This window comes from Rutilus rutilus (assembly GCF_951802725.1).
Source record: "Rutilus rutilus genome assembly, chromosome: 2".
NCBI classification, from domain to species: Eukaryota; Metazoa; Chordata; class Actinopteri; order Cypriniformes; family Leuciscidae; genus Rutilus; species Rutilus rutilus.
The window spans coordinates 62,282,894-62,298,414 of NC_140210.1; the positions used below are offsets into that span (position 1 = coordinate 62,282,894).

The 15,521-nt window shown below is 47.0% G+C and overlaps 1 protein-coding gene across 3 annotated transcripts in view; it reads left to right on the forward strand.

The window, feature by feature from the left end:
* tmc7 (transmembrane channel like 7) overlaps nt 1-15,295 on the forward strand; it is a 32,072-nt gene extending 16,777 nt beyond the window's left edge. The window contains exons 10-17 of one of the 3 annotated variants that reach the window (XR_014626414.1): nt 310-424; nt 603-700; nt 786-969; nt 9,206-9,336; nt 12,960-13,115; nt 13,657-13,735; nt 13,837-14,280; nt 14,383-15,289. Coding sequence is in view for 1 of the 3 variants with exons in the window: in XM_084401553.1 (XP_084257679.1) it covers nt 310-424; nt 603-700; nt 786-969; nt 9,206-9,336; nt 12,960-13,115; nt 13,657-13,735; nt 13,837-13,992 (919 nt within the window). In the remaining 2 variants the exon portion in view is untranslated. Of the gene's footprint in view, nt 1-309; nt 425-602; nt 701-785; nt 970-9,205; nt 9,337-12,959; nt 13,116-13,656; nt 13,736-13,836 lie in introns of all 3 variants that reach the window. The other 2 variants (XR_014626415.1, XM_084401553.1) reach the window with 2 other exon arrangements.
* The last annotated feature ends 226 nt before the right edge of the window (nt 15,296-15,521 follow it).

Consider the following 15,521-nt stretch of genomic DNA (forward strand, 5'->3'; position numbering starts at 1 on the left):
ATCATGACGTTACACCACCGTTTTTATAGCATCACGTAACTAACAAAAAACCAACTTATTTTTTAAATGACACTTGACCTTACATCAGCATGATAAAAACTACAGCAAATGAAAGAAACCACCTTTGGAAAAAAGATATTTGAAGTGTAATTTAATTGTTTATTTGGTCTCACGTCCCGTTGAATAACGGGGAGGCGGGGCTTATGACCTATACTAGGACCAGTCACCGGGTGGCGATCGAGACGCTTTGGCTTCACTTTTCTGTGTTCAGTGACAAGCGTTATGTTCATTATGTGTGTGTGTGTTCAGGTGTGTGTTCATGCGTTTGGCCAGTATCGGCGTGCTGCTCTTCTCTCTGTGGGTCCAGATCACGTCCTGTAAAAATCAAGAATGTACCTGCGGCTACGACCATGATAACTACCCTGTACGTCTCACACTCTCACACACACACACACACACACACACACACACACACACACACACACACATACATACATACATACATACACACACACACACACACACACACACACACACACACACACACACACACACACACACACGTATGTTGTGCGTCTCTAAATGAGTGTGTTGTCCTGCAGTGCTGGGAGACTCATGTTGGGCAGGAGATGTACAAGCTCGTGATCTTCGACTTCCTGATCATCGTCGCCGTCACTGTCTTCGTGGAGTTTCCCAGGAAGTATGAAGATGTTTTGTACTGATTTTTTGTGTTTTGCTTCAGGTTCCCCTGAGGTGTGTGTCTGAGAGTCTTCTGGTTGTTTCAGGATCATCGTGAGTCACTGCGACCACGGTTTGGTGAGGTGGTGGGGTCAGCAGGAGTTCGCTGTCCCTCAGAATGTGCTTGAGATCGTCTACGGTCAAACCATCTGCTGGATCGGCACCTTCTACTGCCCCCTGCTGCCCGCCATCAACACCGTCAAATACGTCCTCGTCTTCTACATCAAGAAGGTCACAGCTCAAGTGTGCTTCACTATACATGTTTCAGAGCAGCTGTACAGGAAATGCCTGTTTCAGTGTTACAGTTTAGGAAGAATTCTGTTATCAGTCAGAGACTAGTCTAATATGAAGAAATGTAAACATGGCAGTGATGTACAGCTATAGTGTAGTACCTTATGTGGTTAGTTAACGTCATGTGTAGCGTGAGCCTGTCTGTGATTAACTCACTGTTATGTGGTTAGTTATGTAAGGTATGTTACTCCCACAGGTGTCTCTGGTGTAGCGTGAGCCTGTAGTGTGTAGTGTGTTATGTGGTTACTTATGTAAGGTATGTTACTCCCACAGGTGTCTCTGGTGTAGCGTGAGCCTGTAGTGTGTTATGTGGTTACTTATGTAAGGTATGTTACTCCCACAGGTGTCTCTGGTGTAGTGTGAGCCTGTAGTGTGTAGTGTGTTATGTGGTTAGTTATGTAAGGTACGTTACTCCCACAGGTGTCTCTGGTGTAGCGTGAGCCTGTAGTGTGTAGTGTGTTATGTGGTTAGTTATGTAAGGTACGTTACTCCCACAGGTGTCTCTGGTGTAGCGTGAGCCTGTAGTGTGTAGTGTGTTATGTGGTTAGTTATGTAAGGTATGTTACTCCCACAGGTGTCTCTGCTGTAGTGTGAGCCTGTAGTGTGTTATGTGGTTAGTTATGTAAGGTACGTTACTCCCACAGGTGTCTCTGGTGTAGCGTGAGCCTGTAGTGTGTTATGTGGTTAGTTATGTAAGGTACGTTACTCCCACAGGTGTCTCTGGTGTAGCGTGAGCCTGTAGTGTGTAGTGTGTTATGTGGTTAGTTATGTAAGGTACGTTACTCCCACAGGTGTCTCTGGTGTAGTGTGAGCCTGTAGTGTGTTATGTGGTTAGTTATGTAAGGTACGTTACTCCCACAGGTGTCTCTGGTGTAGTGTGAGCCTGTAGTGTGTTATGTGGTTAGTTATGTAAGGTACGTTACTCCCACAGGTGTCTCTGGTGTAGCGTGAGCCTGTAGTGTGTAGTGTGTTATGTGGTTAGTTATGTAAGGTACGTTACTCCCACAGGTGTCTCTGGTGTAGTGTGAGCCTGTAGTGTGTTATGTGGTTAGTTATGTAAGGTACGTTACTCCCACAGGTGTCTCTGGTGTAGTGTGAGCCTGTAGTGTGTAGTGTGTTATGTGGTTAGTTATGTAAGGTATGTTACTCCCACAGGTGTCTCTGGTGTAGCGTGAGCCTGTAGTGTGTAGTGTGTTATGTGGTTAGTTATGTAAGGTACGTTACTCCCACAGGTGTCTCTGGTGTAGCGTGAGCCTGTAGTGTGTTATGTGGTTAGTTATGTAAGGTACGTTACTCCCACAGGTGTCTCTGGTGTAGCATGAGCCTGTAGTGTGTTGTGGTTAGTTATGTAAGGTACGTTACTCCCACAGGTGTCTCTGGTGTAGCGTGAGCCTGTAGTGTGTAGTGTGTTATGTGGTTAGTTATGTAAGGTACGTTACTCCCACAGGTGTCTCTGGTGTAGCGTGAGCCTGTAGTGTGTTATGTGGTTAGTTATGTAAGGTACGTTACTCCCACAGGTGTCTCTGGTGTAGCGTGAGCCTGTAGTGTGTTATGTGGTTAGTTATGTAAGGTACGTTACTCCCACAGGTGTCTCTGGTGTAGCGTGAGCCTGTAGTGTGTAGTGTGTTATGTGGTTAGTTATGTAAGGTACGTTACTCCCACAGGTGTCTCTGGTGTAGCGTGAGCCTGTAGTGTGTAGTGTGTTATGTGGTTAGTTATGTAAGGTACGTTACTCCCACAGGTGTCTCTGGTGTAGCGTGAGCCTGTAGTGTGTTATGTGGTTAGTTATGTAAGGTACGTTACTCCCACAGGTGTCTCTGGTGTAGCGTGAGCCTGTACAGTCCCTCCAGAAAAACGCGATTATGCGATCGCATGATTCCATGCATAATCAGCCAAAGTCCGCATATTTATGCGGGGGGCGCATTTTTTTAAATACGCCGCACTTTCGCCGCATAAATTGCAGATTTCCGCGTGCAAAATATGCGGGCTTGCATGATTTCATAATCCCCGCATTTTTGTTGCAAAAAGTCACATATATATCTTAGCAGAAAGTTGACAAATGTTGGGTTTACTTCACACAAGCGCAGCCATTTCCCCTGTTGCCATGGGAACGTTATGAAGTGACGTAATTACGCGACATCATTGAAAAGCTGCAAACCCCGCGATAGGCCTATTTCACAAAAATCCGGTCGTATCTTACACCGCAGGCCGTGCTTTGCAGGTTTTCATGGAACAACTGGGGAGAAGTTAAATCACGTCAGACACAGAAGGCAAAAAGACGTGTCTGTGGTGTGAAGGAGTAAGCAGATGTCGAAAATCGAGTGTTGATGCTGGTTCGGGAGTGATGCCCTGACAAAACATGTTTATATTGCACTTGATTGTTATCTGATTTGCACGTCATGCACTTTTATTTATTATTATCAAATGTTGGCAAATTAAAATTGTTTGTAGAAGTTGTTTTCTGTAACTTTCTTAAAAATGAGTGAACACGGAGCAGTTTTTCCGTGAGCGGGACTGGAAAACCCGGAGTGGATCATGAGCGGAGTGATAAAAGAACGCTTAGAGTGGAGAGAGGAACATGCTTTTGCTCCACTCCAGGCTTTGATCGCATCCCCCTAAGCAGGGGTGAATAGCCTACACCTCTTCTTTCCCATTCAAACTAAAATGAAGACATTTATTACACTATTAATGTAATTGGTGTTGGGCAATCACTTTTTTTTCTCTTTTTCATCAAACTGCAGTTTTTGCAAGTTCCCGCAATTTTTGCAAGTTCCCGCAATTTTTGCAAGTTCCCGCAATTTCATCGCATAAAATTGCATAAATATCCCGCATATTCCATCGCATTTTTTAAGAAAACTTGCCGCATAATCAAGGATTTTTGCCCGCAACAATCACAAAAAAACTCCGCGTTTTTCTGGAGGGACTGCCTGTAGTGTGTTATGTGGTTAGTTATGTAAGGTACGTTACTCCCACAGGTGTTTCTGGTGTAGTGTGAGCCTGTAGTGTGTAGTGTGTTATGTGGTTAGTTATGTAAGGTACGTTACTCCCACAGGTGTCTCTGGTGTAGTGTGAGCCTGTAGTGTGTAGTGTGTTATGTGGTTAGTTATGTAAGGTACGTTACTCCCACAGGTGTCTCTGGTGTAGCGTGAGCCTGTAGTGTGTAGTGTGTTATGTGGTTAGTTATGTAAGGTACGTTACTCCCACAGGTGTCTCTGGTGTAGCGTGAGCCTGTAGTGTGTAGTGTGTTATGTGGTTAGTTATGTAAGGTACGTTACTCCCACAGGTGTCTCTGGTGTAGTGTGAGCCTGTAGTGTGTTATGTGGTTAGTTATGTAAGGTACGTTACTCCCACAGGTGTCTCTGGTGTAGCGTGAGCCTGTAGTGTGTAGTGTGTTATGTGGTTAGTTATGTAAGGTATGTTACTCCCACAGGTGTCTCTGGTGTAGCGTGAGCCTGTAGTGTGTAGTGTGTTATGTGGTTAGTTATGTAAGGTATGTTACTCCCACAGGTGTCTCTGGTGTAGCATGAGCCTGTAGTGTGTTATGTGGTTAGTTATGTAAGGTACGTTACTCCCACAGGTGTCTCTGGTGTAGCGTGAGCCTGTAGTGTGTAGTGTGTTATGTGGTTAGTTATGTAAGGTATGTTACTCCCACAGGTGTCTCTGGTGTAGCGTGAGCCTGTAGTGTGTTATGTGGTTAGTTATGTAAGGTATGTTACTCCCACAGGTGTCTCTGGTGTAGTGTGAGCCTGTAGTGTGTAGTGTGTTATGTGGTTAGTTATGTAAGGTATGTTACTCCCACAGGTGTCTCTGGTGTAGTGTGAGCCTGTAGTGTGTAGTGTGTTATGTGGTTAGTTATGTAAGGTATGTTACTCCCACAGGTGTCTCTGGTGTAGTGTGAGCCTGTAGTGTGTTATGTGGTTAGTTATGTAAGGTATGTTACTCCCACAGGTGTCTCTGGTGTAGCGTGAGCCTGTAGTGTGTTATGTGGTTAGTTATGTAAGGTACGTTACTCCCACAGGTGTCTCTGGTGTAGTGTGAGCCTGTAGTGTGTTATGTGGTTAGTTATGTAAGGTACGTTACTCCCACAGGTGTCTCTGGTGTAGTGTGAGCCTGTAGTGTGTAGTGTGTTATGTGGTTAGTTATGTAAGGTACGTTACTCCCACAGGTGTCTCTGGTGTAGCGTGAGCCTGTAGTGTGTTATGTGGTTAGTTATGTAAGGTATGTTACTCCCACAGGTGTCTCTGATGTAGTGTGAGCCTGTAGTGTGTTATGTGGTTAGTTATGTAAGGTATGTTACTCCCACAGGTGTCTCTGGTGTAGTGTGAGCCTGTAGTGTGTAGTGTGTTATGTGGTTAGTTATGTAAGGTACGTTACTCCCACAGGTGTCTCTGGTGTAGTGTGAGCCTGTAGTGTGTAGTGTGTTATGTGGTTAGTTATGTAAGGTACGTTACTCCCACAGGTGTCTCTGGTGTAGCGTGAGCCTGTAGTGTGTTATGTGGTTAGTTATGTAAGGTACGTTACTCCCACAGGTGTCTCTGGTGTAGCGTGAGCCTGTAGTGTGTAGTGTGTTATGTGGTTAGTTATGTAAGGTACGTTACTCCCACAGGTGTCTCTGGTGTAGCGTGAGCCTGTAGTGTGTAGTGTGTTATGTGGTTAGTTATGTAAGGTACGTTACTCCCACAGGTGTCTCTGGTGTAGCGTGAGCCTGTAGTGTGTTATGTGGTTAGTTATGTAAGGTACGTTACTCCCACAGGTGTCTCTGGTGTAGCGTGAGCCTGTAGTGTGTAGTGTGTTATGTGGTTAGTTATGTAAGGTACGTTACTCCCACAGGTGTCTCTGGTGTAGCGTGAGCCTGTAGTGTGTAGTGTGTTATGTGGTTAGTTATGTAAGGTACGTTACTCCCACAGGTGTCTCTGGTGTAGCGTGAGCCTGTAGTGTATAGTGTGTTATGTGGTTAGTTATGTAAGGTACGTTACTCCCACAGGTGTCTCTGGTGTAGCGTGAGCCTGTAGTGTGTAGTGTGTTATGTGGTTAGTTATGTAAGGTACGTTACTCCCACAGGTGTCTCTGGTGTAGCGTGAGCCTGTAGTGTGTAGTGTGTTATGTGGTTAGTTATGTAAGGTACGTTACTCCCACAGGTGTCTCTGGTGTAGTGTGAGCCTGTAGTGTGTTATGTGGTTAGTTATGTAAGGTACGTTACTCCCACAGGTGTCTCTGGTGTAGCGTGAGCCTGTAGTGTGTAGTGTGTTATGTGGTTAGTTATGTAAGGTACGTTACTCCCACAGGTGTCTCTGGTGTAGTGTGAGCCTGTAGTGTGTAGTGTGTTATGTGGTTAGTTATGTAAGGTACGTTACTCCCACAGGTGTCTCTGGTGTAGCGTGAGCCTGTAGTGTGTAGTGTGTTATGTGGTTAGTTATGTAAGGTACGTTACTCCCACAGGTGTCTCTGGTGTAGCGTGAGCCTGTAGTGTGTTATGTGGTTAGTTATGTAAGGTACGTTACTCCCACAGGTGTCTCTGGTGTAGCGTGAGCCTGTAGTGTGTAGTGTGTTATGTGGTTAGTTATGTAAGGTACGTTACTCCCACAGGTGTCTCTGGTGTAGTGTGAGCCTGTAGTGTGTTATGTGGTTAGTTATGTAAGGTACGTTACTCCCACAGGTGTCTCTGGTGTAGCGTGAGCCTGTAGTGTGTTATGTGGTTAGTTATGTAAGGTATGTTACTCCCACAGGTGTCTCTGGTGTAGTGTGAGCCTGTAGTGTGTAGTGTGTTATGTGGTTAGTTATGTAAGGTACGTTACTCCCACAGGTGTCTCTGGTGTAGCGTGAGCCTGTAGTGTGTTATGTGGTTAGTTATGTAAGGTACGTTACTCCCACAGGTGTCTCTGGTGTAGCGTGAGCCTGTAGTGTGTAGTGTGTTATGTGGTTAGTTATGTAAGGTACGTTACTCCCACAGGTGTCTCAGGTGTAGTGTGAGCCTGTAGTGTGTAGTGTGTTATGTGGTTAGTTATGTAAGGTACGTTACTCCCACAGGTGTCTCTGGTGTAGTGTGAGCCTGTAGTGTGTTATGTGGTTAGTTATGTAAGGTATGTTACTCCCACAGGTGTCTCTGGTGTAGTGTGAGCCTGTAGTGTGTTATGTGGTTAGTTATGTAAGGTACGTTACTCCCACAGGTGTCTCTGGTGTAGTGTGAGCCTGTAGTGTGTTATGTGGTTAGTTATGTAAGGTACGTTACTCCCACAGGTGTCTCTGGTGTAGCGTGAGCCTGTAGTGTGTAGTGTGTTATGTGGTTAGTTATGTAAGGTACGTTACTCCCACAGGTGTCTCTGGTGTAGCGTGAGCCTGTAGTGTGTAGTGTGTTATGTGGTTAGTTATGTAAGGTACGTTACTCCCACAGGTGTCTCTGGTGTAGCGTGAGCCTGTAGTGTGTAGTGTGTTATGTGGTTAGTTATGTAAGGTACGTTACTCCCACAGGTGTCTCTGGTGTAGTGTGAGCCTGTAGTGTGTAGTGTGTTATGTGGTTAGTTATGTAAGGTACGTTACTCCCACAGGTGTCTCTGGTGTAGCGTGAGCCTGTAGTGTGTAGTGTGTTATGTGGTTAGTTATGTAAGGTACGTTACTCCCACAGGTGTCTCTGGTGTAGCGTGAGCCTGTAGTGTGTAGTGTGTTATGTGGTTAGTTATGTAAGGTACGTTACTCCCACAGGTGTCTCTGGTGTAGCGTGAGCCTGTAGTGTGTAGTGTGTTATGTGGTTAGTTATGTAAGGTACGTTACTCCCACAGGTGTCTCTGGTGTAGCGTGAGCCTGTAGTGTGTTATGTGGTTAGTTATGTAAGGTACGTTACTCCCACAGGTGTCTCTGGTGTAGCGTGAGCCTGTAGTGTGTAGTGTGTTATGTGGTTAGTTATGTAAGGTATGTTACTCCCACAGGTGTCTCTGGTGTAGTGTGAGCCTGTAGTGTGTTATGTGGTTAGTTATGTAAGGTACGTTACTCCCACAGGTGTCTCTGGTGTAGCGTGAGCCTGTAGTGTGTAGTGTGTTATGTGGTTAGTTATGTAAGGTACGTTACTCCCACAGGTGTCTCTGGTGTAGCGTGAGCCTGTAGTGTGTTATGTGGTTAGTTATGTAAGGTACGTTACTCCCACAGGTGTCTCTGGTGTAGCGTGAGCCTGTAGTGTGTAGTGTGTTATGTGGTTAGTTATGTAAGGTATGTTACTCCCACAGGTGTCTCTGGTGTAGTGTGAGCCTGTAGTGTGTTATGTGGTTAGTTATGTAAGGTACGTTACTCCCACAGGTGTCTCTGGTGTAGTGTGAGCCTGTAGTGTGTAGTGTGTTATGTGGTTAGTTATGTAAGGTACGTTACTCCCACAGGTGTCTCTGGTGTAGTGTGAGCCTGTAGTGTGTAGTGTGTTATGTGGTTAGTTATGTAAGGTACGTTACTCCCACAGGTGTCTCTGGTGTAGCGTGAGCCTGTAGTGTGTAGTGTGTTATGTGGTTAGTTATGTAAGGTACGTTACTCCCACAGGTGTCTCTGGTGTAGCGTGAGCCTGTAGTGTGTTATGTGGTTAGTTATGTAAGGTACGTTACTCCCACAGGTGTCTCTGGTGTAGCGTGAGCCTGTAGTGTGTAGTGTGTTATGTGGTTAGTTATGTAAGGTATGTTACTCCCACAGGTGTCTCTGGTGTAGCGTGAGCCTGTAGTGTGTAGTGTGTTATGTGGTTAGTTATGTAAGGTACGTTACTCCCACAGGTGTCTCTGGTGTAGTGTGAGCCTGTAGTGTGTTATGTGGTTAGTTATGTAAGGTACGTTACTCCCACAGGTGTCTCTGGTGTAGCGTGAGCCTGTAGTGTGTAGTGTGTTATGTGGTTAGTTATGTAAGGTACGTTACTCCCACAGGTGTCTCTGGTGTAGTGTGAGCCTGTAGTGTGTTATGTGGTTAGTTATGTAAGGTACGTTACTCCCACAGGTGTCTCTGGTGTAGTGTGAGCCTGTAGTGTGTAGTGTGTTATGTGGTTAGTTATGTAAGGTACGTTACTCCCACAGGTGTCTCTGGTGTAGTGTGAGCCTGTAGTGTGTTATGTGGTTAGTTATGTAAGGTACGTTACTCCCACAGGTGTCTCTGGTGTAGTGTGAGCCTGTAGTGTGTTATGTGGTTAGTTATGTAAGGTACGTTACTCCCACAGGTGTCTCTGGTGACCAACTGTCGTCCCGCCACTCGCCCGTTCCGAGCGTCCAGTTCCCACTTCTTCTTCCTGGTGGTGTTGCTGATCGGCTTGGCTCTGGCGTCAGTTCCCGTCACCGTCAGTATTGCAGAGTGAGTCCACGCATCAGAACACGCATCACAACACGCTCATCACAACACACGTCACAACACGCATCACGACACGCTTCACGACACACATCACAACACAACACGCATCACAACACGCGTCACAACACGCTTTCACAACACACATCACAACACAGGTCACGACACGCTTCACAACACACGTTGCGACACACATCACAACACGCTTCACGACACAGATCACAACACACATCACAACACGCTTCACGACACACATCACATCACGACACACATCACGACACAGGTCACAACACGCTTCACGACACACATCACATCACAACACACATCACGACACAGGTAACAAAACACGCTTCACGACACGCATCACAACACGCTTCACGACACACATCACAACACGCTTCACGACACACATCACGACACGCATCACAACACACATCACAACACACATCACAACGCAGGTCACGACACGCTTCACAACACGCTTCTCGGCATTTGCCCACTCTCCTCACTGCGGTGTGCTTCAGTATTAAACACGCTCTCCTCACTGCGGTGTGCTCCAGTATTAAACACGCTCTCCTCACTGCGGTGTGCTCCAGTATTAAACACGCTCTCCTCACTGCGGTGTGCTCCAGTGTTAAACACGCTCTCCTCACTGCGGTGTGCTCCAGTGTTAAACACGCTCTCCTCACTGCGGTGTGCTCCAGTGTTAAACACGCTCTCCTCACTGCGGTGTGCTCCAGTGTTAAACACGCTCTCCTCACTGCGGTGTGCTCCAGTATTAAACACGCTCTCCTCACTGCGGTGTGCTCCAGTATTAAACACGCTCTCCTCACTGCGGTGTGCTCCAGTATTAAACACGCTCTCCTCACTGCGGTGTGCTCCAGTATTAAACACGCTCTCCTCACTGCGGTGTGCTCCAGTATTAAACACGCTCTCCTCACTGCGGTGTGCTCCAGTGTTAAACACGCTCTCCTCACTGCGGTGTGCTCCAGTATTAAACACTCTCTCCTCACTGCGGTGTGCTCCAGTGTTAAACACGCTCTCCTCACTGCGGTGTGCTTCAGTATTAAACACGCTCTCCTCACTGCGGTGTGCTCCAGTATTAAACACGCTCTCCTCACTGCGGTGTGCTCCAGTATTAAACACGCTCTCCTCACTGCGGTGTGCTCCAGTGTTAAACACGCTCTCCTCACTGCGGTGTGCTCCAGTGTTAAACACGCTCTCCTCACTGCGGTGTGCTCCAGTGTTAAACACGCTCTCCTCACTGCGGTGTGCTCCAGTATTAAACACGCTCTCCTCACTGCGGTGTGCTCCAGTGTTAAACACGCTCTCCTCACTGCGGTGTGCTCCAGTATTAAACACGCTCTCCTCACTGCGGTGTGCTCCAGTATTAAACACGCTCTCCTCACTGCGGTGTGCTCCAGTGTTAAACACGCTCTCCTCACTGCGGTGTGCTCCAGTATTAAACACGCTCTCCTCACTGCGGTGTGCTCCAGTGTTAAACACGCTCTCCTCACTGCGGTGTGCTCCAGTATTAAACACGCTCTCCTCACTGCGGTGTGCTCCAGTGTTAAACACGCTCTCCTCACTGCGGTGTGCTCCAGTGTTAAACACGCTCTCCTCACTGCGGTGTGTTCCAGTATTAAACACGCTCTCCTCACTGCGGTGTGTTCCAGTATTAAACACGCTCTCCTCACTGCGGTGTGCTCCAGTATTAAACACGCTCTCCTCACTGCGGTGTGCTCCAGTATTAAACACTCTCTCCTCACTGCGGTGTGCTCCAGTGTTAAACACGCTCTCCTCACTGCGGTGTGCTCCAGTATTAAACACGCTCTCCTCACTGCGGTGTGCTCCAGTATTAAACACTCTCTCCTCACTGCGGTGTGCTCCAGTATTAAACACGCTCTCCTCACTGCGGTGTGCTCCAGTATTAAACACTCTCTCCTCACTGCGGTGTGCTCCAGTATTAAACACGCTCTCCTCACTGCGGTGTGCTCCAGTATTAAACACGCTCTCCTCACTGCGGTGTGTTCCAGTATTAAACACGCTCTCCTCACTGCGGTGTGCTCCAGTATTAAACACGCTCTCCTCACTGCGGTGTGTTCCAGTATTAAACACGCTCTCCTCACTGCGGTGTGCTCCAGTATTAAACACGCTCTCCTCACTGCGGTGTGCTCCAGTATTAAACACTCTCTCCTCACTGCGGTGTGCTCCAGTGTTAAACACGCTCTCCTCACTGCGGTGTGCTCCAGTGTTAAACACGCTCTCCTCACTGCGGTGTGCTCCAGTATTAAACACGCTCTCCTCACTGCGGTGTGTTCCAGTATTAAACACGCTCTCCTCACTGCGGTGTGCTCCAGTATTAAACACGCTCTCCTCACTGCGGTGTGTTCCAGTATTAAACACGCTCTCCTCACTGCGGTGTGCTCCAGTGTTAAACACGCTCTCCTCACTGCGGTGTGCTCCAGTATTAAACACGCTCTCCTCACTGCGGTGTGTTCCAGTATTAAACACGCTCTCCTCACTGCGGTGTGCTCCAGTATTAAACACGCTCTCCTCACTGCGGTGTGTTCCAGTATTAAACACGCTCTCCTCACTGCGGTGTGTTCCAGTATTAAACACGCTCTCCTCACTGCGGTGTGTTCCAGTATTAAACACGCTCTCCTCACTGCGGTGTGTTCCAGTATTAAACACGCTCTCCTCACTGCGGTGTGCTCCAGTATTAAACACGCTCTCCTCACTGCGGTGTGTTCCAGTATTAAACACGCTCTCCTCACTGCGGTGTGCTCCAGTGTTAAACACGCTCTCCTCACTGCGGTGTGCTCCAGTGTTAAACACGCTCTCCTCACTGCGGTGTGCTCCAGTATTAAACACGCTCTCCTCACTGCGGTGTGCTCCAGTATTAAACACGCTCTCCTCACTGCGGTGTGCTCCAGTATTAAACACGCTCTCCTCACTGCGGTGTGTTCCAGTATTAAACACGCTCTCCTCACTGCGGTGTGCTCCAGTATTAAACACGCTCTCCTCACTGCGGTGTGCTCCAGTATTAAACACGCTCTCCTCACTGCGGTGTGCTCCAGTATTAAACACGCTCTCCTCACTGCGGTGTGCTCCAGTGTTAAACACGCTCTCCTCACTGCGGTGTGCTCCAGTATTAAACACGCTCTCCTCACTGCGGTGTGTTCCAGTGTTAAACACGCTCTCCTCACTGCGGTGTGCTCCAGTATTAAACACGCTCTCCTCACTGCGGTGTGCTCCAGTATTAAACACGCTCTCCTCACTGCGGTGTGTTCCAGTGTTAAACACGCTCTCCTCACTGCGGTGTGCTCCAGTATTAAACACGCTCCAGTGTTAAACACGCTCTCCTCACTGCGGTGTGCTCCAGTATTAAACACGCTCTCCTCACTGCGGTGTGCTCCAGTATTAAACACGCTCCAGTATTAAACACGCTCTCCTCACTGCGGTGTGCTCCAGTATTAAACACGCTCCAGTGTTAAACACGCTCTCCTCACTGCGGTGTGCTCCAGTATTAAACACGCTCCAGTATTAAACACGCTCTCCTCAGTGCGGTGTGCTCCAGTATTCGCGTCTCAGTGTTGGTTAAACTCTCCTCTGCGGTGTGTGTGCAGGATCCAGGCGTCGCGAGCGTGTGGCCCGTTCGTCAGCTACAGCACCTCCTGGCAGGTGGTGCCGCGGGGGATTACCCAGCTGCCCCTGGGCCTGCGCTCGTTCCTGCTAGCGCTCGCCTCCGAGGCCTTCGCCGTGTCCTTCTTCGTCATCACCTGGTGAGCATCATCATCATCATCATCATCATGTGCAGTTAATCGTTCTGCTTTATCGCTTGATCCTTTAAGTGTGCAAATAAACATTTCATTTTACTGTTCAGTTAACATTTTTACAAACGTGTGCTTTACCTAATTTGATGTTCTTGGTCAAAATGACCCATCTTCAAGAGATTGCTTGTGAATCTCTTACTATGCCATTATCACCAAATACTAGATTCAGTCTTTTTGTCAACTTGAGGCCTATGATCAATCAGTGACAAAAAAACTCTGCTAACCCAAAGAAAACAGGTTGATAAAAGTTTGAATCCAGTATTCTGTGATAAAAGAGCAATTTTTCATGGTGTACCAAAGGTGAAACCCCCCCCCAAATAAGTTCAACAATTATCCTGTGTGAGCAAAGTCAGTAAGTTTTAGTCCAACGCGATAACATCAACTAGCATTCGCAGGAAACAGAAAATCCTGTCCGTGTCAAAGTGACCAGAAAACATGTGGGATAAACTCTCTCTCTGTGTGTGTGTGTGTGTGTGTGTGTGTGTTGCAGTCTGGGGATGTTCTATGTGATTGCCCTGGCTGGAGCTCATAAGCGTGTGATTGAACAGCTCCGAGATCAGCTGGCCATGGTGAGTCTCCACATGATGATGATGATGATGATGCTGATGATGATGCTGATGATGATGATGATGATGATGATGATGATGAGTGTGTGTCTCTGTGTGAGCAGGAGGGCCGGGACAAGCGTTTCCTCATCCAGAAGTTGTATCAGGCTCAGCAGGCCACATACGGGCGTTCTGCAGACGCCAAGGGTTTGCGCAGGAACCGAGCTGATGCTGGACTGTGTTTAGTGGAGCCGTCAGTGGTTCTGGAGACTCAGGCCTGACCCGAACCATCGACCCAACGACCCATAGAACCAACGATCCATCGACTCATCAGACACACTCGCTCAGTGGAGCCGTCAGTGGTTCTGGAGACTCAGGCCTGACCCGAACCATCGACCCAACGACCCATAGAACCAACGACCCATCGACTCATCAAACACACTCGCTCAGTGGAGCCGTCAGTGGCTCTGGAGACTCAGGCCTGACCCGAACCATCGACCCAACGAACGACCCATCGACTCATCAAACACACTCGCTCAGTGGAGCCGTCAGTGGCTCTGGAGACTCAGGCCTGACCCGAACCATCGACCCAACGACCCATAGAACCAACGATCCATCGACTCATCAAACACACTCGCTCAGTGGAGCCGTCAGTGGCTCTGGAGACTCAGTCATGACCCAACCCAACGACCCAGCACCCATCGACCCAGCGAACCAATGAACCAGCTACCCAGCGAACCAGTGACCCATCGACCCAGCGTACCATCGACCCAGCGAACACACTCGCTCAGCGCAGCGCTCCTGAACACACTAACTCACCTTACACTACACCCTGTTTACTACATTCACTGTCTAATGTCTTATTAGTGTGATTTTTGCTCTGTGTTTACAAAATGTATAAAAGTTTTGAGAATATCCAATGGATGTGAGTGAACTGCTTTACCATCTGCACAATAAACCCATGAAACATCAGAATACAGAAGATTTGAGAGATTTTCATCTGACTGAGTAACATTTATGGATGCCATACTGAGAATTTAGCTGTGTTTGATTAACTCAGACTGAACTACTGTTGGCCACTTTGGTAAAGAGTCAGTTTACTCAGGCAAACATTCAGTTGTCAATCATGGAATTAACTTTTGTGCGGTTATAAAAGGACATTTCTGGCCCAGTTTGATTTTTGACATGTTAAATAATTTAATAACTTTGACCAAACCAAAGGAATCTGGGTTTATCTGGTAAGTGTCTGCAGTTACTCCCTGCTGGTTAATGGAGACATAATTATGTGGGGAAAGCGTCTTCCTCCAGAGATGGGAGGCATTTGATAATTATGGTAGTTTTTGCAATTTTTTGCAAATGTTTTCTTTATATTCATTCACTGAAATTCATCCAGGTATTATAGACCTCATGAGCATTACTATGCTCTAATACGACCCATTGACTCCTTCCTTAAACAAAAAGTATGATGCAACAGCACAATTTATGTTAATAGTTATTAAACTTTTAGCTTTAAAACGTTTATTTTAGCAAATAAAAAATTTGTGTGGAAAAAAAATTGACTTCAATAAACGAAAATATGTAAGGAATATTTTTCGACAGTCTGGGTTTCTAACGTTACATGATATTCGAGGATTTTATTTTGACGTCCTCCTACATTATTTTGAAGGCTTTTATTTTGACGGGTTGCCATCTATTTTTTACAGTCTATGGTTGCCATATGATATACAAGGCTTTTATTTTGACGGGCTGCTACGTGATGTTGGAGGCTTTTATTTTGACGGGCTGCTATATGATATTCGAGGATTTTATT